Below are 23,069 nucleotides of genomic sequence, written 5' to 3'. Positions count from 1 at the left end.
GATACTGTGTCTCAGCCATCTTTCTGGCCCTCCTGTTGCTCCAGTCAGCACAGTGCCTGGTGGAGAGCAGGCCTTCTGGAATATGTGTTGCATAAATGAATTAGTGCACGTGGCTTCATAATGAGCAAATAATTACTTTGACCAAGTGGATTTATTTTTTCTATAATTGAGTCAAAGTGGTAGGGTAAGTGATGTGAATGGTGGCCTCGCCTCAAGTTTTGTTGTCCACCACTGGAATGGAGATGCATCTGGGTGTGACCGAGTAGTGAAGCTGGTCAAGGGGGGGCGATCTGCATGGGGGTCTGGGTAGTTGTTGGCTATCACATGCCTTGGAATTGGTCCCTTAACTCAACCCCATTGCCACATGTCTGTGCCCTGAGGAAAGGGGGAGTGCAGAGAAGCTGAAGCTGTTTCCACGATGCGTTTGCTGAGTCTAGGCCAAGTTTTGGTGCCTGAGTGATAAAGGGTAACAGAGCAGAGGAAGTGTCACCATTCCTATGCCTGTCCAGAGCACAGCCTGGTTCTGGAATTCCGGAGGGCTGAAGAGAATGGGGTAGCTTTGGTAGCTTGAAAGTCTGGAGCACAAGGACACCAGATACAGAGGCCCAGGGTCTCAGGGTGGGCCCCATGACTTGGTGGCAGAGCGGGGGCCAGCGCCTCACTGGGATAGGGATAGCAGCAAGGGGCCATGGAGGTTGTACGTGGTGCATGAGCTTATGTGAGACAGACCTCCAGAAACAATCAGAGAGGACTTTTTTTTTTTTTTAATTGGTGGTGGGGTGGTCATCCTGCACGAGCAGATAGCATTAAGAAGTATATTATTAGTAATGTGATTCTATTGATACCCATAGGCAGATTCTGATTGAAGATACATGGGTAACAGCTATAAGTGTTCTGTATCTTTTTACAGTTATATTTTATTTTATTTTTTTAAAGATTTATTTATTTATTTATTTGACAGAGAGAGAGACAGCCAGGGAGAGAGGGAACACAAGCAGGGGGAGTGGGAGAGGAATAAGCAGGCTCCTAGCGGAGGAGCCTGATGCGGGGCTTGATCCCAGAACGCCAGGATCACGCCCTGAGCCGAAGGCAGACGTTTAACGACTGTGCCACCCAGGCGCCCCTAAAGTTATATTTTATTCTGAAATCTTTTGTTTTTATTTTTAAAAGATTTTATTTATTTATTTGAGAGAGAAAGAGGGAGAGAGAGAGAGAGTGCACGTGCACACACAAGCAGGGGGAGGAGTGGAGGGGTAGAGGGAAGGCGGAGAAGCAGACTCCCTACTGAGCGAGCAGACTCCCTACTGAGCGGGGCGGGGGGGGGGGGGGGGGGGGGGCGCGACAATGTGGGACTCGATCCCAGAACCCTGAGATCGTGACCTGAGCTGTAGGCAGACACTTAACTGACTGAGCCACCCAGGTGCCCCTATTCTGAAATCTTTTAGACAAACAAAAAGGAATAAGGAAAATCATAATGAACATCTATGTGCTCACCACCTGGCTGAGAAATAAAAATTTCGAAGTAAATTAGTGCCTCTGTGTGCTCTTTTACAATAGCGTGCTCTCCCTTCCCACCTGGAGGTAGCTATTCTCCCGAATCTGTGCTCGATCCACTTTCTTTGAGCTATTTCCCCCCTCCACGTTTGGTCCCACCCTAGTGGGATCACCATCAATGCCACCACGGAGTGTATTTGGTTCTAAGAAGAATCAGTACGGGAGTGTAGAACTGAGACATCCTTTCACTCTGTCTTGATGCTTCTGTATTTCTCATGGTGAAATGCTGGTCCCCTCACCATGATACTACCATTCTGTGAAAAGGAGGGCATTCTCTCCTTCTCAAGGCCAATCCTTGAGTCCCATCATTCCACTGCGGCTCTTCCCCGTAAGCATATCCCGACCTCTAGTTATATCCCCACTGGCAATCTAACACACATCTTCAATCAGTGCAATGCACCCTAACATTTGTCATAAAGGGAACTTTTGTTCGGTGAAAAGATTATTAGCATTTGCCACCATTTGCCTGATATTTCTTGAAGCTTTCTGTTTTTACCCAACAAAGCTGTTCCTTCTCCTTTTGTCTAGGCTTTTAAAATCCCCTTTGCTTCTCTGAATTCTAGTGATTCTTTAAGAACCAGTGTCTAGCCCCACTGGTATGAAGTCTCCCCACATGTGACTTTATTTCTTTGTCCTTTGGCACTTCAGGAGGAAAGATGAGAATATTTGAGCCTACTCTTGTTTGCGTGCATTTGAGAAATAGTTACGTTGTCATGCAGGACTCAGCCCCTCCAGCTAACTTGCTGTGAGGTTCCCCATTTCTGTTTAAACTCCTTCGCAACAATTATTTAGGTCCGCTCTCTAAACTCTTTTTAAAATCTGGGATTTTTAACCAGTTAGACTATTCTCTTTCCCTGGAGAGAAAAGTTTCTATCTAAAGAGGATCACACCTCCAACTCCATCTCTGCCCTCCAGCTTGAAATACATCTTAAAAAACAATAAAATAGTGCTTGGAAATAGTAGGGTTCTAACAACAGCAGTTTGACTGAATGCTTGCTAGTGCACATCTATAAAACCCTGGTTCTGGTCTCAGTGAAAATAATTTTATATACCTTATATAATTCTAGGAAAGAAGTACATACAAGAAGGATATGATTTCTACCCAAAGGAAGCTGAATTTAGGCCATAGTGATACGCTTTAGAATGTAGAATTTGTGGGATGCATGGGTGGCTCAGTTGGTTAAGAATCCAACTCTTAATTTTGCCTCAGGTCATGATCCCAAGGTTATGAGATCGCTGGATGTGGAGCCTGCTTAAGATTCTTTTTCTCTCCCCTCCCTCCCTCCACCCATCCCTAAAAAAAAAAAAAAAAAAAAAAAGAATGTTCAATTTATTATCCATAGATACAATTGAGCTGGAAGGAAATTAAGAACCTATCATGAGGACTCTAAGGATATAATTCTAGTGTGAGAGAAAAGGCCAAATCTTCAAAGGAAGCATGTTAGTTCATAAGCTACAGATTTCTCAGTGTGTACCACTCTTGTTCAAAGTATCTAAATATTTCCACAATCATAAATTTATTTGCTGGTGTCCACTTTCTGCATCTGGATATTAAATTTACACATGGCTTTTATAGCTGGAATCAAATCCAGATTTTTTTGGGAGCGGGTCAGGCCTAGATTAAAGCATGTATTTGTTCTTATTACTAGAAAAACAGTCCATTATTTTGGATACTTAGGGTACAGTGTTTACTATTTATATTATAAAAATGACATTTCATTAGGTAGTGTCCTGTTATGTAATTAACAGATCACATGAATCAGTACATGATTATGATACCTAGCTTTAGATAGAAATAGACGGGTACACACAGAGTCTTACTTATTCATTGTTCCTGTGTACATACATGTTCTTACCAAAGAAATTATAACCTTTTTGCTGGCAGGGACTTTTCCTAACACCTCTTTTGTTCCTGATAAAGCCTAGAACAGTGTTAGGCATACAGCAGATGCTCAAAAATCCTTGTCATTGGCTCTCCGGGTTGAAGAGGGACAACAGCGGAGGAGAGACGCTGCAACAACAAGGCCTGTTGGCTGGTCCTGCCAGAGGCTTCCCCAGAGTGGCCTTTTTTGGAGTATTCAGTACACCATAGGTTCTAGAAGCTCTGCTGTACCACCAACTAGATTTTGGGAGTTCTTAACGTTGACAGGTCTCAGGGAGACTGATTAGCTTCCAGACTCACAAGACACTGATGTGTACATCAGAATGCTAATTAATGCCAGTTACTTAAGAGAATGAATGACCTCCCTCTTCAGTGCCTGGAGAGCTCTCTCATATTCTCACCGTTCCTCAAAGCTATAACGTCGGGAAGCCTCACAGTCCCCAGAGACTGTTTCATGAGTGTGAAGTCAGAGCAAAGGGAGGTAAAATCATCATGAGGAATATTTCCCCAAGCCAAGGGAAGATGTGAGGAAACACTTCCCTCAGCGGAGAGAATACTTCTCATGTCACAAGACTGAACAAACCCTGAGGTTCAAAGTCTATCTCATTTGGATAGTCCCAGATGCCACCGCCAACCTGGTCTTGGACTTGGCATTCAAGCAAACCTCTTCTGGTCCATTCTTTGGTCAGACCTGCTAACATGCAGATGATTTGGACTGAATATTCATGTCCTTGAAAAATTCATATGTTGAAATCCTAACCCCCCCTTTGATAGTATAAGGAGGTGGGGACTCTGGGAGGTAATTACGTCATGAAGGTGAAGTCCTCACAAATGGGATTAGTGCCCTTAGAAGAGACACAAGACAGCTTGCATTTTTTCTCTCTCTCTTCACTGAATGAAGACACAACAAGAAAACAGCCAAATTAGGAAGTGGGCCCTCGCTAGATAATGGATCTGCCAACACCTTGATGTCGGACTTCCCAGCCTCCAGAACTGCAAGAAATAAATGTTTGTTTAAGCTGTCCGGTCTACGATATTCTGGTATAGTAACCCCAAAAGACTAAGACAATGGATTACGGTTAGCTTACACTTGCTTACATCTGGGAGACCCAGTGTAATCCAACACTTCTGTGTTGAACTTATTGAGGTTATTAGAAATTGTCTTTTGTAGAATTCTTGTATGCCTTTATGGTGGCAGCTTGAGAGACGAGATTAGAAATAGACTAGGAGAAAAGCTTTTCCGCTTTAAGATGGCATTTTACTTTGAAGTTACTGAGCAATGAAATCAAGCTATCATTAGGATCAAGGCAGGAAAAGCAAATGGAGCTCTTTTTTTGTTCATTAATTATAGAATATAACTACGCAGGTTTTTCTGTGAAAACCTTTAATAAAAAAGCATATTCATTTTTCTCATTTAAAAGCCAAAATCCACCTGGAAAGCTTTTTAATTTTAAGACCTCATGAAGACAACAAAGAAAAGAAAATAGGTAATACTTATACAAAAAATCGCAGACAGACATTTTAAATTTGAGCGCCAATGATCTGAAATATGCATCCAGCTTTCTAAAATATGTTGCAGAGTGGAGAGTACTGATGTAATTTGAGATTCTCCTAGGTATTTCAGAATTCAGTGTCTTTCTAGGGTAACTTCAAATTATCTTTCCTTCTGACTCGTTTTCAGTGGATCTAAGAATTAAAAATTAAAAATTAAAAGATATGATATTGAGGTTATACTATAGTACTTCTGGTATTATATGCTCTGGGTGTTTCGATTCATTAACTTTATTCTAATTATAAATTTTATGTTAACAAATTAACCAAAGGGCATACTTCTATAATGAAGAAACTCAATGCCTCGTGTAGAATGTGTTGTATCATAGTCAATGTGAACTGAATTAATCTGTATCTTAATCTAGAGTTTTGACTAATAGTTACTTATAATTCCTCCTCCTCTTTCTTCTAAATCATACTTTTTGAGGTATATATATTTATAAAAACAAAAAATGCCCCACTTCACTGAAAATAAAATTAATCCTCCATATATTGGTTAAATGAATTCTAATGTGTTTTTTTACTCTTTTGTTCCTTTGTTCATCACTACATCCCAATACTAGAAAACAATCTGCTATTTAGAGTCTAAACTTGAGATTCAACTTGCATGTTAAACTCTTTATTTCAGAAAGAGTATTGATAAATGCTGGCCTATTTCCACCCCTCATCTACTTCTGCCCATCCTCCTTTGATTAACTGAAGAAGGTTAGTCTTCCAGACAACAGACTTGGTCTTCCATTAGAGAAATTTTTGATTATATAGTTTGTTCACTGTTGGACTCCTTAGGGTTTGGTATGAAGCCTATAATTTGATGATTATCCGGTCTTACAATGCAAATGTTAATTGCAAGTAATACTAAAGGGTTTGAGTACTAGAGCAAATAGGCCAACTAAAGGGAATTGATTCTTACCACATTAATATCATTTGCCTCCATGATGCAGCTAAATAAGCATAATGGTTAAAATTATATGAGGTAGCAGTCCAATTATACCTAGTAATCAGAGAAATACATGAGATGAGTTTCTTCGTATGTCTAGAGAAAAGATATTGAGTCAAATTCCAGTGGCTCAGCAAGGGAGTGATGGAACCCCAAGGAAGACATGGATGGTGTCAGTATTTGGGGACCATCACAAAGGTTACTAACATTTCTGCCCCCCCCAAATATCTTGGCAAATTGAGCAATATTTTGCCTTGGCACGCAGATATGAACTGAAGTAGCTGTTTGCTCCTTCATTTATTCATATTGCATGCTGGTCTTTGGGGAAATAAAAGTAAGATTAGTTTTTAATCTAGAGTGGCTCTTAATTTGGTGGGGGAAAACAGACATATGAACAAATAAGCATATAAAATTGTCATAATAAAAAAAGCAATAATTAATATAACTAATTAATGTTAATAATAATATAAGACAATAATTAATATATATTTAAAGGGCCATGAGAGACTCAAGGTGGGAAATCAGTCACTTTGACAGGGGACCTCTGGGAAGATGTTTTCCAGAGGATGACTGTTGAGCTGGGCCTTCCGGCTGAGTAAGAGTTCACCAGTTACAAGAGGTTCAGGAGGGAAAAGACAGTGGTGTGGAAGATCCTAGAATCCCGCTGAGCCTGAGGTCCTTTGCTAAGTTAGATGCAAAACCAGATAAGTAAATGACCCACAGACAGCTGGGTTTAATTTTGATTGGGATAAAGCCATCATTTTAAATCTTTTGATTTTTCTCCTGAATTCATGACTAACGGAAAGGGCAGATAAAATGGCTTTGCTTTTTCCAATCTGCAGTTGAGGTCCTAAGCCCTCTCCAAAGGTGACAGGCTCTAGGGAGAGTGACAGGTAACATTTTACAGCATTTTTTCCGTGTCTGATCTTTGGAAGCCTAGAATGCCTGAGGGCCAGTCATATCACAGAAGACAGCCAAGCATGGGGCGCCTGGGTGGCACAGTCGTTACGAGCGTCTGCCTTCGGCTCAGGGCGTGATCCTGGCGTTCTGGGATCGAGCCCCACATCAGGCTCCTCTGCTATGAGCCTGCTTCTTCCTCTCCCACTACCCCTGCTTGTGTTCCCTCTCTCGCTGGCTGTCTCTATCTCTGTCAAATAAATAAATAAAATCTTAAAAAAAAAAAAAAAGAAGATAGCCAAGCATGAAGTATGAAAATTCCTTTGGAACACAGTATACGATCAGAATGAAACTTGCAACTCAACAGAGAGTGAAATAGAAGTGAATCCGATTTAATGAAGCATACGGGCCCCTCCACATAATAAACATGTCATGCGAACTACCCTATATATTTTTTATGGCATCTGTTCATATCTCATTTGATTTTCTCAGCCACCCTGAGGAGTGTTAGCTCTGTTTGACAGCTGAGGAAGTCCAGATCTGCTAGTTTATTCAGTGTCTTCTTTTATCCTTGATCTAAAAGGTATTTTTGTGGAGTCAGAGGCAGTTGTATGGGTTGAGCATAGCAAAATGCAGAGCAACAAGTACCAGAGTTGGAGTAAATGACACGGTTTCCAGATTTGACCCGGCCACTGACTGTGTGCTCTTTGACGTGTCACCCTGTATGTCTGGGCCTAGCGATTTGGATTTTCAAACTCTTTTCAGAGAATGTAGGAGAGAGAGTCTTAATTTCTGACCACATCACTCAGTGGGATATCAGAATATGACTCCTAGCAGGAATTCTGCACTCAGGAGAAGTTCTCATGGAAAACCAGCTCCTTTCTGCAGGGTGTGCCTCCCCAGTTCAGCTTTACCACACCTCTGACAAATGCCACAATGAGAGAGAGTTTATGGTCATGTTCCTGTGATGTGAGGCACTTAGAGACGAAGGCATTAGGATTTTCCATCCTGCCTCAACCCCGAGTTTTGCAAAACTTCATTCTGTTCGGTTTTGTAAACCACGGAGCTTCAGTAGCCATGAGCCTCTCTGGGTAGCCGGGATATACTCTGAGGAACCTGGCTCAGAAAGCAGACACATCTTTGGGATATCTGGCTTTCATGGTTGGGGAGGAAGAGTTATGGGCTCTTAAAAGGGGAGCAGCAGGGAAGAAGGGCATCAGGTATCAACTCTTTCTAGATCACAATTTTTGTCTAAGACCCCTCAACAGTAGCTTCTCATCTTCTTCATCAAGAGAGGAGAAATGGTGAGGGAATATTAGATCCCCCAAATGGGCCCCACTAAAAAAAAGATCAAGACGGACCAACAGTTGATTAGAGAAACAGAAGGACTGTTCAAGGAAGGAGCGGCCGGAGGTGTACACCTAGTGGAGCTGCCAGCAGTGCCTCGGGAAAGATGCCAGTGTCGTTACGTCTGCTGAGGCTTCTGGTCCTCGAACCAGCACGATAACCTATCATCTCATCCTGCTCGTCTCTTTGTTCACCTCCTACCCAGGTATGTTCCACATCAGTCTCCTGAGCTCCCCAGAAACACCTGCCAACAGTGCAAGGTTTTCTGTGGGAATCAAAAATGGGGTGACTGCTATTATTCTAAGTAGGTACAGTAGAGCTACGAACTCCAGGAAGAAAGGACCCTTTCATTATCCAGTTGCAGGTGCAGGCTCTGGGAGATGCCTAGCTTTCATTTGGAGAGCCCCTAATTATGCAACGTTCCCACTGGACAGTAAGACGCAGGTTAGCCTTCAGTAAATAAATAGCACATATTGAGCAACCTTCTGGAAACTTATCAGTTTGATTCCTAAATGGTACAGGAAAATGGAAGCTTGTGAAGATGTGATACAGGATCGTCCCTGTCACCCACAGTGGAAAATATGAACATTGGAAGAATTTCCTATTCTAAACAATGTGCAGTTTAAAATATACTCTCTGGAGACTCTCCTGAATGTACAGGCTCACGGCTGCTATTTATAGTGGCTGATGTGTACTTTACCAAGAGTTTTATTCCAACAAAGGAACTGTATGTGATGTAGGGAGTTATTAAAATGGAAAATAAACTCTCACATTTTAACTTAGTCAATTGGTACTAATCTCAAATGCAAGGTCAGACCTCACTAATCTAGACTAACTGTAAGAAAGACCAGTATAAATTCTGGACTATTTTAAAAGAAATTCAGTTTTGAAAATATGCTCAAGTATACCTGATGACTTCCACTGGGCTAAGAAAACATTACAAACTTGTTTAACAACCGCATACATGAAAATGATTTATGATTAGCAAATTAAACTTAAAAATAAGTGAATGTTTCCAAAGTTCTTTAAAAATTACATTCTTACGAAACTGCTGATGAACATTGCTTACTACACAGCATACTAGTGAAAAGAACTCCTTAAAGTCACAAAGTATGCACCTTATTCCTCTTTAACCTCATTCACAAATGAATGAAAATCTACTTATGCAGCTTCTGTAGCATTCCAATATGTTCATGTCTCATTTCCAGTGGTACTTTCTTGTAATACTGCTAAGGACATTTCATAAAGGTCAAGAACTTCCCTAGAAGACTTAAAACAATTGAGATAGATTTCCCTTGACCAAGAACTTGGAATAGTCTGGAATCATTCCCGTCCGCCATTCCCATCTGGCCAAATGAAGGCTACAAATGCAGATATCTTTATCTGGCTGGTCAGTGAGAAAACCAATGGGCAGAATAGATAGATTCAACATACATATGTGATAGGCTTCATTACATTTTCATTTGATTTTGATGAAAATTCTTTGTAGAGAATTGTTGGTTTGTAAAACTTCTCCAAGGTTCCCAGCTTTACACGGCAGAAGGACCCCCTCGATCCTGTGTATTCAGAAAGGCAAACTTCTTGCACTCTCAGGGAACAGTGGCCTCTCATTAACACCTTCAACTGAGTCTGGAGAGAATCTTTAGAATGCTCTGGATCCCGGGGTCCTGGAAAAACTATTATCTAATTCATATTTTCTTATTTAGAATTTTATTTAAAAATAAATTAATTATGGGGTGCCTGGGTGGCTCAGTTGGTTAAGCACCCAACTCTTGATCTCAGCTCAGGTCTTGATTTCAGGGTAGTGAGTTCAAGCCCTGTATTGCCTGGCATGGAGCCCTCCATGCCTGGCATGGAGCCTACACTAAAAGAAAAAAAAAATTCAGGATACTAATTACTTCCGTGTATGGAGAAGCAAGGGGATCAGTTGAAAATCTCAGTGGTATTGGAAATGTTCTAGATCTTAAGCTCAGTGATAAGTTTATAATATATGCATTACAATGATATAGAACTTCTGTATAAATTACATAGTATTATTTTGCATGCATCAGCTTATTCATGATTAAAAGGAATTAAATCATGAATTTAGAATAAAATGATTAAAAATTATTTTGTGAAAAATGGGTACATACTTTCTTTATATTATTAGTACAGTATTTATATATATGGTTGAGAGGGTTTTGATTACTGAAACCGTAATTACATAATATGAAAAAAGAAGTGATAATTCCACAAGGCAAAAGAAAACTACTTAAAATATATGATTAATTGAATATTAGATATATAACTTTTTAAAGATAAAGACCTTGCAATATATTAGATACCAAACTATCCTGTATTTTTATCTTGATTTAAAACCAGTAGGGAAAATGAAAAAGACTGTTAGAAATAAGGAGGTATGGGGCGCCTGGGTGGCTCAGTCGTTAAGCGTCTGCCTTCGGCTCAGGGCGTGATCCCAGAGTCCTGGGATCAAGCCCCGCATCGGGCTCCCTACTCGGTGGGAAGCCTGCTTCTTCCTCTCCCACTCCCCCTGCTTGTGTTCCCTCTCTCACTGGCTGTCTCTCTGTCAAATAAATAAATAAAATCTTAAAAAAAAAATAAGGAGATAGATTTTCTTTTCAGCATGGAGACTTCATATACATAATTCTCCCATCACTTTCAAGGTAGACTGCTAAAACAGATTTGAAACAGAGTGGAGATTAGACCAAACTGTCTAATATGGCAACTGAACACATATTCAGTGATTCCTGGGGACATGACCTAGAGAGGGTTTTCCTGATAGCTCCTTCCTTACCATGTCCTCTAGCTAGCCACAAAATAGCAAACACTGGTAACACTTACTGAGCACTAGTCAAATATTCATATATATTCTTTGTTTCTTTCTACTTAACTACCATCTATCTATCTGTCATCTATCCATCTAGTGCTTTAAAATCTAAGTGAAAACTTAGGAGCTGTTACGATGGCCATTTTCTTCACGAGAAAATGGGATTAGAGAGGCTAAGGGTTATCCTTGGTAACCCTGCTAGGATTCAAACCCAAGTCTGAGCGATCCTGTTTTCTGGAAGCATCGGGTCTGTGTCCCCCTCCAATCTGCCCCATCCTCCCAAAAGATGGTAGTAATAAAAATGAAACAAAATCCTCTTTAAGGAATCAAATCAGTTCTTATGTTTGTGAGAACTATCTTTTGAGGAGTTCGAATACCTAAATGAAACCGGTAAGGAAGAAGAAATCCTACATAATAACTTAGAATCATAATTAAGCTTTGTTTAAAGAAATCTTGCCAAGATCATACATGCCAAATAGAAGAATTCCAAAATTGATGGCAGATAGGGTTCTATTTGCAAAATCAACAGGTTTTTTTTTTCCTTCTGACTTGGCAAAGTTGGATTCCCAGTTCCTAACAATGAATTGTTTTCATTCTCCCTATCCACTTATCTTTCTTTTGCTTTTTATTTTACTCCCTCATGAAGTAATCTGACCTAATCTCCTTTAATTTAGAAATTTTATCCATAAATTGTTTTCAAATTAAAAAAACCCACTCTACGTGCAATATTTTCTAGCATATATATTTTCCCAGAAGTATGCTCAACCGTCCTAATCAAGAGCCAGAGCACTGGTTACAGCCAGCTCCATTTATTCAGGGAGACGAATATATGCACATGCAAGAAGGCTCTACCTCAGCTTAGCTAGGTGATCTCCAGAAGGTTGGCATCCCAAGACTAAGTTTCTTCATATCTAAAATGAAGCTTTTCAAATTCATTAGATCAGGGATTCCTGGCCCAGAGTTTCATGGGCCCTCAGGAGGTTTATGGATGGAGGGCCATGACGCCACTGACAGTAAGTGCCAAGTTCTGTGGGTGCATATGTGCATTTTTCTTGGAGGAGGGTCTACAGCTTTCATCAGAGACTCAAAGTAGTATGTGGTCCAAAATTGAAAAAGTAACATTCCATTGCAGAAGATTATCTATAAGGTCAGAGATAGCAGTAAGCTTTTATGAGTGATGATGTGATTAAGTCCCTGTCCTAATGGTGACTACAGTCTTATTGGGAAAAATCCAAAGAAAAGCCAAGAGCAGTGATGCCAACAGCCTTCTTTGGCTTGAGGGGAAAAATGTGATCTTCTCTGTTTCTATTTTTCTGTGAAATGGGAATGACACAGAAGAGTTTTAAAGGGCAAATGAAACAATGACTGTCTCTATACATGTAAGCAATTTACCTGAACACGCATAAAGAACAGTTCAATTAGGCCCGAAAGCCTCATTTATAGTTTGTTGCTTTGAATGATTTTTCCCCATCTTAGGGAGCTATTTTGGCCTTGTAGAGATGATGTACCTTCAGCCAAGACAACCAGTTGAAACATGAAAATTCCATTGATCAATCTGTTACAGTAGAAAGGTTTTGAGATTTGGGGCAGGCAGAACGGGACTGCACTCCCTAGCTATATGAAGTTGGACACATTACTTAACCTTTTAGCCCTACAGATTCCTCAACTGCAAAACAGGGACAATAATACCCAGGTCTGCTATAGAGTAAGTGTTTGTTGCCCTCCCTTGCATTCACATGTTGATAACTAAACCCTAGCGTGATGGTACTTAGAGCTGGGGACTTGGGGAGGTGATTAGACCATTAGGATGGTCCTCATGAATGGGATAAGTGCCCTTTATAAAAGCGACCCCAGAGAACAGCCCTGCCTCTCCTGCCATGTGAGGACGCAGCAAGAAGGCAGCTGTCTAGGAACCAGGAAGCAGAACCTCACAGATACTGACTCTGCTGGTACCTTGACCCTGGACTTCCCAGACTCTAGAAATGTTTCTGTTGTTTATAAGCCACCCCATCTATGGTATTCAGCCTGAACAGACTAAATAAGAACATAGGGTTGTTTTGACAATTAAACTATGTAGAGTGCACCACCTCACCTGGCACTTGATTGATGCCAAACAAAAACGATGGTTCCTTCTTTATAACACTAGATGAGAAATTTGGCTGATACTCTTTTCCTTTTGAGAGCCATTTTTGCTGAACTGAACTTTTTTTGGTAAAATTCTAAGGTATGTTTTACATACATGCTTAATGTTTTAAATAAAAGACATACCATTAATGAATTAGAAAATCAACCACATGGCTACAGCATGTGGTTTTTAAATCTCATGTAGCAATTACATTTGTGCAGTAGACTTAGATGTGACCAAAAGATTAAATTCTTTCCCAGCCTCAACAGAAACATCTCAGCATGTATTGCAATCAATGCAGTCAAGGAGCTTTGCGGTAAGGATGTGGCAAACCATAATGAATGAACTGACATGAATAAAAATTCAAATTCAGTAAAATATTATTTTGCACCAAAGGCCTACTAAAACATTAATATGGTTTTAATAATAACATCAAACATTTGTTGAGCATATACTATGCGCCGGGCTTTGTGTTAATTTCTCCAAACGGGTTTAGTTTAATCTTCACAATGACTATGAGGCAGAATTATTATCCCCGTTTTTATACATAAAGAACTGGAAGCAAAAGATGTTTAAGTAATTTGTCACAAGGCCACCCAACTAGTAGTTGTCAAAGTCAGCATTTGAACCCAGATCTGTAAGACTTTGTTGCCTGTATGCTTAATTAACACATCGTCCTGCCTTTCCTCAAGTGACGGAAGACTGATAAATTGTGTCACACCCACAGCCTGTAAAGAAAAATTCACTATTTTAAACTGGTTTAAGTGTAGTGATTCATATATATATACCACAATTTTTTCCTGAGAAGAAAGTTAAGAGTCAGCATGTGAGGCCCTCAAGAATCTAGATTTTCATTGTACGCCTGAAACTAACACTGCATGTTAATTATGCTTGAATAAAAATATATTAAAACTTTTTTAAAAGAATCTAGATTTTCAAGTTTTGTTGAATGACCGTCATGTGGGGTAGATCCAAGACTCCTGATGCTCTACTGGTCACCTTAAAGTGGGATACTTTTAGCGGCAGAGGAATTATTAGGTTAATGGAAACTGGTCCAAGTGTGCCATCTTTACCATTTATAATCTGACCATTTATAAACTGACTGAGAATACATAATGTCTGTTTAGAGTGAGAGAGAACTAGAGAGGGCGGATATGAATATGTATATACATTTTTATTCTTCATGTGGCTGGACACAAATAAATGAGGAAAGATCTCTTAGGGGAAAATTATCTATCTCGTTTTGTCCATGCCCCTACATTCAAGTTGGGCTGACCCTAAACAGTATCGAATAAATATAAAAACTTTACAGAAATAGTTTAAAATCTCTTTCAAACAAATTACTTGAAAAAAACCTTTTAACGCAAAGCAAAAATGTAGAGCCAAGTCCTAACACTTTTTTTGCCCCTTGGAGTAATCAATTTTCTAAGACAACTGAAGGATAGCTTTGAGCAAATTTAGCTACTCTAATAATTTAGACAGTTTCAAAAGAATATTTTATTTAACTCCCTAATGAGAAATAATTTTCTGATTACAGAATAACAAAAAATTGCATTTAAAAGACTTTCATTTAAAATTTCAAGGTCACAATGCTAAGCGTTGTAAATAAGAGGGTTTTTGTGTATGTGTGCCGTATAACCATTGATTGGCTACACTATTAAATCCTGTAAAAATCTTTCAGTGACAGAGTCCTGACAGGGAACTACTTAGACTCAGTGGATTTAAAAAAATTGTTTGTTTTTCTACTATAGTAAAAATATTTACTTTCAAATGTCTAATCATCAGTATATTTCAGAGGCTCATAAAAATGTATGAATGATGACAACAGCAAGAGTGTTTTCATTCCCTTTATTTATGTCTATGAGCCTCTGAATCTGATAACACCACTCTACAATAGGGGCCTTTCTTCTGATCAGAGAGAGAAACTCAACGTTGGATGTGGAAAGCATGAGCTGGGAATGTAATGAGTTCATGTCTTGAAAAGCGGGAGAGCTGCTTACTGTGCGAACAAGCCCAGCACTGGGAAACGTGTGACCGACTGAAGATCTCCTCATGGAGAAAACATCACTGCCAGTTTCTCAGCAGATACACCCAAGCTCAAAATCCTTTTGGCCACATGTAGAAGAGGTAGTCAACCTGCATTGGTGTCGACTCTTCTGGGTGAGACAACAAGGTCTGGCAGTCCTTCCTGACGCCTTGATACCCATCACCTCCACTCAAAATTCATCACCAAGTAGCAGATTCCTGCTCTTCGTCTTGCCTAAGTCTTAGAGCCTCTGAGGAGTATAGAAAAAAAACCCTCATATTTTTAATTTTGTTTTGTTTTATGCTAAATGTAAAACAGTGTCCTCAATTCTTCGTGTTATAGCGAATCAAATTAGATAACTATAGTAATAATTAATAGTGATGCTTATTGAATAACACTCAATAGACAAAAATGATCATTCGAGAAGTGGTTAGGTAAAAAACACTAGATGATTAGTACTGTGTTAATACTTTCACGTATTATCTCTTTGTTTCCCTACAAAAACTCTATAAGGTGAATATTATTTCCCCCATTTAATAGAGGAGAAAACAAGGTTAGAAATATTGAATAATTTTAAGTGGCAGACCTGGAATTTGACAGCACAGCCCATGCCCTTAACTGCTAAGCTTTACTGTCTCCCACTGTTCATGCCTTCTTATGTGTCTTCGTTTATGCTGAACACATAGGTTCTATTCAGACATGACTCCTGCTGGTGCTGCGATCAGTCCATCTTTGCCAGATACATAGGAAAGGTCTAGCATTTTTTTCTACTTCTACTTTCTACTTGAGTAGGAAGAGAGCTGAATTTGACCCCTTTGAAAATATTTCCTCTTCCCCTACATTTTCCCCCTTGAGATGTACGTATACAACAGCACCTGCATAAATAATCCAGGGTAAGCTGGATTAGGTACACAGTTGGGGGGAGAAAGGGAAACATGTGAATCAAGCGTTAATGAGGACGCACAAAGACCGGGGGAAATACATTAAGACGCACTGAGAAATACAGAGACAAAGGCAGAGAGGGATGGAAAGAAAAGACAGATACAGAAAGGGAAGCAGAATATACCCATTAATTTTTTATCTCATGATATAGGTGGAGAATAATAAAGAGCAGAACTATTATTTGTTCAAATAGGTAACTGATTTAAAAATACAGTTAAATTTGAGGTGTGTACAAACAGTATCTTTTACTTAGAAACAACGTATTTAGAATTTTCACTGATTACTTGCTTTTATCTGTTTTGTCTACTGAAATGTTTTCTCCCCTTTTGGCTCAAGATTGCTCTGAAGTTACTAACCCACCAAGGATCTGAGCCTTGTGACTACTGGGACACTGCCTGGACGGGTGACCACTCATCCCTGTGATTCAGTGCAGTATCCTGCACTTTACAGACAGTCAATACGTTTCTTCTGATGACCAAATGAAGTACCTCGTTTAACCAAATCTAAAGACCTCATCTTAAGGATTCAAGCGTGATAGCCAAATGTAGGACAAGGACAAGGTGAATAACAGAAAGATACACAGGCGAAGAGCAGGACAAAGAAGGGCAGGATAGGTTTGATTGACTAGGTTCCCAGTCTAGGTTATGGAAAGCCACATGATTTGAAACGGACGAGATGACAAGCAGCAGAATGCGGCAGGTATATGACAGTCTCAGGGCAACCATGATGCAGTGAGAACATTCTCGTCCTAAACCCTTGAAAGCCAACATGGCACAAAGTGTATGGTTAGCTTTTTAAATAATCTTTTAAATTAATTCTGAGGAATGAAATGTGTAAGAATCTGGCTTGTTTTAATTTGTGGTTATAACATCTGGTGAAAGTACAAGGTTTCAATTATTTATCATTGCAAAGTTGAACTGCACCTGCTAGTCAAGCTCAATAACAACTACTTAAAATAACAGGGTATTTTTACAAGCAGTAAAATCTTTCTACTGCAAGCAGTAGAAGTCAACAGACTTTCTCTTCTCTGTGGCGTCCCTTTCCCCATACTGTCTGCAGGTGATAGCATACAAAGGGCGCAGGCCACCGTTAACAAGTATCAATGAATATCAGCGTATAATTTATACTTAGGTATATAAATATATAGTTTCTTGATCATCACTTGGTTTTGTACAGGCTGAAAAGCATGAAGCATACTTTTCCCAATTCTGCCATTCTGTTGGTCTACCCTTAGTGCCCCAAATAGGGCTTAGAACAGAGTAGATGCCCAACAAAAATTTGCTTAAAGTGTGAATGAATGAATCTGCAGCTCTGAGCCTTGGGGCCACTTTATTTTTGCTAATTTATGCCACCGGCACTCCTGATCTGGGTTGAGTCCTTTCTTTTAGTTCCCTAAATCCAAAGGAAAGTTAGGTCTTCTCCAGTCTGGCCCCAGGGAATTATGTGTAAGACCACAGGGTCACATTTTCCAAAAGGGAAAATGCCTTATTGTTTTAAATAAAGTAATATATGATCATTATAAAAAAAGTTAGACAATACCCAAAGCAAAAGGAATGTAAAAATGACCACCAATACCCCAGAGAAAACACCGACTCCTGCTACAGATGAGGAAGCCAAGGTCTAAAGATAAAGGAAGAGGGATTTCCCCAGGGTCTTCTATGTCCTTTATCTTCAGATCAAAACCACAAATTTGGATGGCCCTTCATTTCCGGTTCTAGCCATCTGCTTCCTGTACACACCCTGAACTTTACCATCAATGTTGGTTGGATCATAAAACCTGACCTTCACTTTCCCATAAATGATCAGATTTTACAAAATCCTAAAGAGTGAACATGGACTTACTTCCCAGAACAACAGAACTAGAAGGTTCATCTTGAAACACAAAAAGGTAAACAGCACAAACGTAAGGAAGTACTTAAGTTCTTTCGGGAAAAAAAAAAAAGAAAAGGAAGGAAGGAAGGAAAGGAAAGGAAACAGATGGAACATCATATACCAAAAGAATTAATACAGATAGAAATGTAAATTTAAAAGGTAAGGATAAATTTGTGTAAATTTACTTTCGATTATTAAAGGTACCTAACTAAGCTTCACTGAGTACATTCCTTTAATGATTGACTTGAAAGGAAGACATGGCCTTCCACACAAAACAAAAAACTGGAAGGGATGAACCATGTAGGTGTGTAGAAAATTCTTAGGCAAAATTCTAGGGAAACCGAGTTTATTCTCTGTAATTTCAGTACGGCTGTAACCGCAGCATTTTGGTAGTAGCATTCCTTACGCATTCACTTCCCATCTCCCTACTCACCTAGAGAGCAAAGATGCTGAAGATACCGATCTAGCCTGATGCCCAATTTCCTGTCCCCATTCCTGAGTCCCTCTAGCCCCATACTCTGGCCTGGTCTGTTTTCTGATCTTGCTATACATTGGTTTCCTAGAAAGCCATGAGGGGCATAAAAGCAGAAACCACGTCTATGTGTATCTCATCATTGCTTTTCCTGTCCCCAACACAGACACAGAAATTTGGTTGGTGCTTAATAAATATTTGTTGGGTAAAGGTGCTCCATTGACTTTTAGTTGGATCTGAGGCCATAAAACACATCACTGGGAAGAGTAGGAGGTATGTCCCCCTGAGACCGGACACTGCCTAGAAGGTGGTGATGTCCACGCAACATGGATCCTCTTCTTAGTTCTCCCCATCTCCCTGACAGCTTCGTCTCCTCTGATGGTTTCTGTTATATCCTTATGACCTCTCACTCTCCCTACATTTGCTTTCTTGACACTATCACTACCATCCACCTTCAGCTTTTATATTACCAGTCCCACGCTGGATGTGCCCAAACTTACACTCTCATGATAGTTTCCTTCCCTTTCTGAACAAAGATAGAACATTTCTATCTCCAAATGCCAGGAGAGAATCTCCATTTGCATGTGGTTTTTCCCTGAAATTAAATACTCCCCCCTGTCCAGGTACACCCAAGAATGCCTAATCTGTCTGATTTAAGCCACATTACATGCCACTGTCCTTTGCTCCGAGGCCTAAATGTTACGAGATGCATTTATGTCCCATGCCTCATATGTCATTGCTTTACTTCCCGAACCTGCCCTTAAAGTCACCACGGCAGAGGCCTCACACAACATAACAGCTTCCAACTAGACTCAGAATCTCCATTAACTATTAACCTTTAATATGTGGATTACTAGATTTGGCTACTTTTCTAATAAGAATAAAAATTTGTCACAAGATCCATCTGGGACTTACTGCCTTTATATTTTTAGACCAAAGACTCCCATTTCCTATCGGTTTCAATAGTCAGCATTTGTCATTTTTCCTGTCATTTCAATATTATAACTGCTCTTTAAACTTTTATCCACACATTGCCTTTGTCATTTAAAAATTCCAGTATGAAAGACTGATTTAATGCAGCTACTTGATTATTCTAGAATCTCTCTTTTCCTTGATGTTGGTTTTCTTTTTTTTTTATGCAGAATTTAGAGGCATAACAGGAAAATTTTCCATAACTACTTCTGCAAACAGTTTAGTGTGCAATATATGTGGCCCTTCAGAGTGATGATCTTTGCAGCCTGAAACCAGCATTGTTAATAATAGAATACAAATCCTGTTCAACTTAGATCCTTACCTTTCTGCTTCAAGGCGCATCTCTTCCCGCTTTTGCCTCCTGAGTTCTCTGCGACGTTCAAAATCATCCATGGTGTGGCTTCAGGTCTCGGGAGACAGGAGAATCTGGACCTAACAGGGAGGAGGCAGGTCAATATCACAGATGAATCAAAGTAGTGTTTCCCATGAATCACTTTCACCTTTGGCCCCCCACCCCCACCATTTCTTCACCCTCTCTTTTCTTCTTTACTCTGAGGAAAAACACCTTAGAAGACTGGTAAGGTGGCCAGTGACCAATTCCTGACCCCTTAGCTGAGTCCTTCACGTGTTAAATTCAGTCTCATTCATGAAACCTACTTATTAGAAACAAATAAGTAAAGATTCCAGGATTACGGTTAAAAATAAATAAATAAAAACCTCAGGAGACAGAGAGACTTTGCAGATTTGAAATACTGGCAGGATCACTTAAGAGCTACTGAACGATTTTGTTCTTTGTAACTTGCTGAGCCACAGACAAAGATTATGAAAAAGTGAACAAAGAAAGAGGAAAAGAGAGAAAGAGTGAAAAAAGAAAAGTGGCCCAAAAAGGAATATGTAGGTACTAAGAGAAAAGGAAAAGGAAAAGAGGGAAAAGAGTAATAAAATAATAGAAGTATCCAGACATAATCTGCATATTCTGAAAGAATATAAATATCAGAATGATAAAAAAAAAAAAAAAGACCACAGCAATAATACCATGAATAAACATAAGTCAGCAGCATTTTTAAAAGCAGTTGCAGATGATCGAGCTGTTTTCGGAGCTCCAAAGTCCCGGCTCTTTGCGACCCAACCATTTTATCCTCTCCTACCTCCTCCGTGATGGTTTTAATCCCAGAAAGATCCTCCCTTTCCAGCTCTTCAACTGAGGAGCTCGCTTCCCTGGTGCTTCTGTGCCATGAAGCCAAGGATTCCAGAATTCCCCTGCAGCCCCCAAACCCAAAATGACTACCAGAAAAGGGGAAGCGGGCTCTTTTTGTCCTTGCTTTGTTTACAGAGCTGTCAGTGGTTAGTTAAACTCGGCCTGGAATCTGGCATTTAAGGCCTGCTTGAAGATTGTTTCCTGTGTGGAGCGGGAGGCCTCCACTTCCTCTGGAATCCTAGACTCTCCGCTGCACTCAGATCACAAAAAATATTTTCCAGCCCTCTCTGTGCACATGAGACAAGCCATTTGCCCTGCGTAGGAAAATAAGGAGCCGTGCAAATCCTAAAGCCATCACCTAATGACATATTCGCTTGAGGGGGCAAAAAGCAAAACTTGGATTTTGAAGCCAGCCTCAGAAAGCATCTTAAATAAACTGTCAGAGTCTTTTATTTTTTAAGCATTTTTCCTCTTAAAAAACTCCCAAAAACAAAAATAAAATCTCCGCCAACAAAAACACAACTATACAATGTTTGCATTTCCCCCCTTTCTTATCCCTTAGGGTATTATTTATACTGCTTATAAATCTTTTAGAAATTCAAATTTTGGTGTTTATTGGGAGTTTTAAAATTTGAAGGTGTTTTTCTATCTTACTCTTACCAAGAGTACTTTCTAAGTACTTTGTTGGTTATGAAGAAAAGAATCTGTTTTCCTTTGCTATTTTCATCAACCATAAATGTCTCTTCGTTTTCCAGCTTGATCTTTCCATAGTTATCAGAATGAAAAACAAGTGATTTGAGCATCCCTTGTGAGGTCGTTGGGGCAGGGGGGTGTCTTTCCCCCGGGGTGGCTCCCGTTCTGCAGTGCAGGGTGAGAAGGGCCCTGTGGGCAGTGGCACTGAACTTCGGGGACTTGAACGCTAGGTGCGGTGAGAGAGTAAACTCTTCTCACCCCTTTCTTCAGGGCAGTCTTTTGTTGGAGATGAACCACTTGGCAAATAACTATAGCAACAGCAAACAGAAATGGGAGAAAGAGGTCTGTCTGTAAGTAAACGATTTCACTTGTCTTAATTTATCCAAGTAGCTTGAAAGACATCCTCTAAAGCCTCTGCCCCCCCTCACCCGAGCTCCGGCAGTCCTGCTGGCTGCTTCGTTAGCAGGCTCGGCTCAGTTCCTTAGCCTACACGTCTGCTAGAGGTGCTGGAAAGCAGCGAAGTCAACATCCCCAAGCAGGCTGGAGACGCACACGGCTGGCCGGGCCTGGCAGTGTCTTGGGTACTCACAGGGAGGTGAGGCTGACTAAGGGCATGTGGTCCCTTTGGCTGACCATCCTCACTGGCTCTCTCCCCACGCAAATTCTTTTCCTGCTACCCACTGTCTCCACCTACTCCTCACCTTTTATTACTTACTCGAGCACTTTTTTTTTCTTTCCCAACCATAGAAAAAGTCTATCTGTCCACTTATTTACTCATTTGAATGCTGCTATGTACATGGGGCACTGGGGGGGGGGGTGTCACTGTATGGGGCATCCACACGGGTGCCTTTGTGGGTTACAGTTTGTGGACCGGTGGCGAGTGTATCTGCGGGAGAGGAGAATGCACATCGGCGTACTGTGTGGTATGTACGAGGTTGTGCGGGGAGGGAGGGTGTGCATGCTTATCAAAATGGTTCTCAGTTGGTCTCCCACCAGGATGGGGCTGGAGGTCTTCCCTAAGCATCACGCTCTTCACCCACAGAGCTCCTCTGAACTTCTCTGGCACTGTCCTATTACGGGGAGCCATGTCTGGGTAGAACCCTAAGTGATTTTTCCCCTTTATTGGGGAGCAGTGGCTTTCACGTCCCCAACTCCAAACTCTCATTTCCTCCCTTACCCTCAGTCAATGCTGAATTCCTTCCAGCAACGTTGGTTGGGAAACAAACTCTCAAACAATGAGGTGACGAAATGTCAAGGCAAAGAGATTCTATAAACTGCGGAGGGTCACAAATGGACAGGTGAGCCTGAAACAGAATTGTAGACGGAGGAAGGTATGTACCCATGAACGTGACAGATGGGCTCTTGAAAGTTTTATGAAAAATCTAATTTTTTGTATTGTAAAGGGGGGCTGTAGTCATGCTATTGAAAGAACTCTGACATGACTTCGGTGTAAGAGGCAAAAGCACTTTACAAAGGCAGATGAATCGTTACCCACGGATACATCTGTCTTTTCAATACGGGCTCCCAAACACTAGATTTTCTTAAGACAGGGCACAATCTACGCTGCTGTAATTACATAATAAGTCAGTGTTACAGATTCGAAATCAGTGAATACGCAGCCCTTCCTTTTGGTAACGCCAGCACAAAATCCAGTCAAGGGCAGGAAAACGCGAGCAGATAGCTTTCTAATCCACCACTCAGTTATTAGGGGGAGAAGCCAGGGAGAAAGCTAAGTCCTACCTACATTCAAATCATCACCAACTGAAGAGCGGGC

General features: G+C 40.4%; 1 protein-coding gene across 8 annotated transcripts in view; it reads right to left on the bottom strand.

The window, feature by feature from the left end:
• The window catches only part of CALD1 (caldesmon 1), a 177,884-nt gene that overhangs the window by 75,296 nt on the left and 79,519 nt on the right, over positions 1 to 23,069 (bottom strand). For 6 of the 8 annotated variants that reach the window (XM_026511469.4, XM_026511421.3, XM_048213030.2 and 3 more), the window contains one exon: positions 19,727 to 19,836. In XM_026511469.4, the coding sequence (XP_026367254.1) occupies positions 19,727 to 19,797 (71 nt within the window). In that variant the 5' untranslated portion in view covers positions 19,798 to 19,836. Of the gene's footprint in view, positions 1 to 19,726; positions 19,837 to 20,552; positions 20,837 to 23,069 lie in introns of those variants that run through there. The other 2 variants (XM_048213031.2, XM_026511428.4) reach the window with 2 other exon arrangements.

Source organism: Ursus arctos, unplaced genomic scaffold (genome assembly GCF_023065955.2).
Source record: "Ursus arctos isolate Adak ecotype North America unplaced genomic scaffold, UrsArc2.0 scaffold_3, whole genome shotgun sequence".
NCBI lineage: Eukaryota > Metazoa > Chordata > Mammalia > Carnivora > Ursidae > Ursus > Ursus arctos.
Note: the sequence above shows the minus strand (reverse complement) of the source record. Positions and strands in the feature narration are given on the sequence as shown.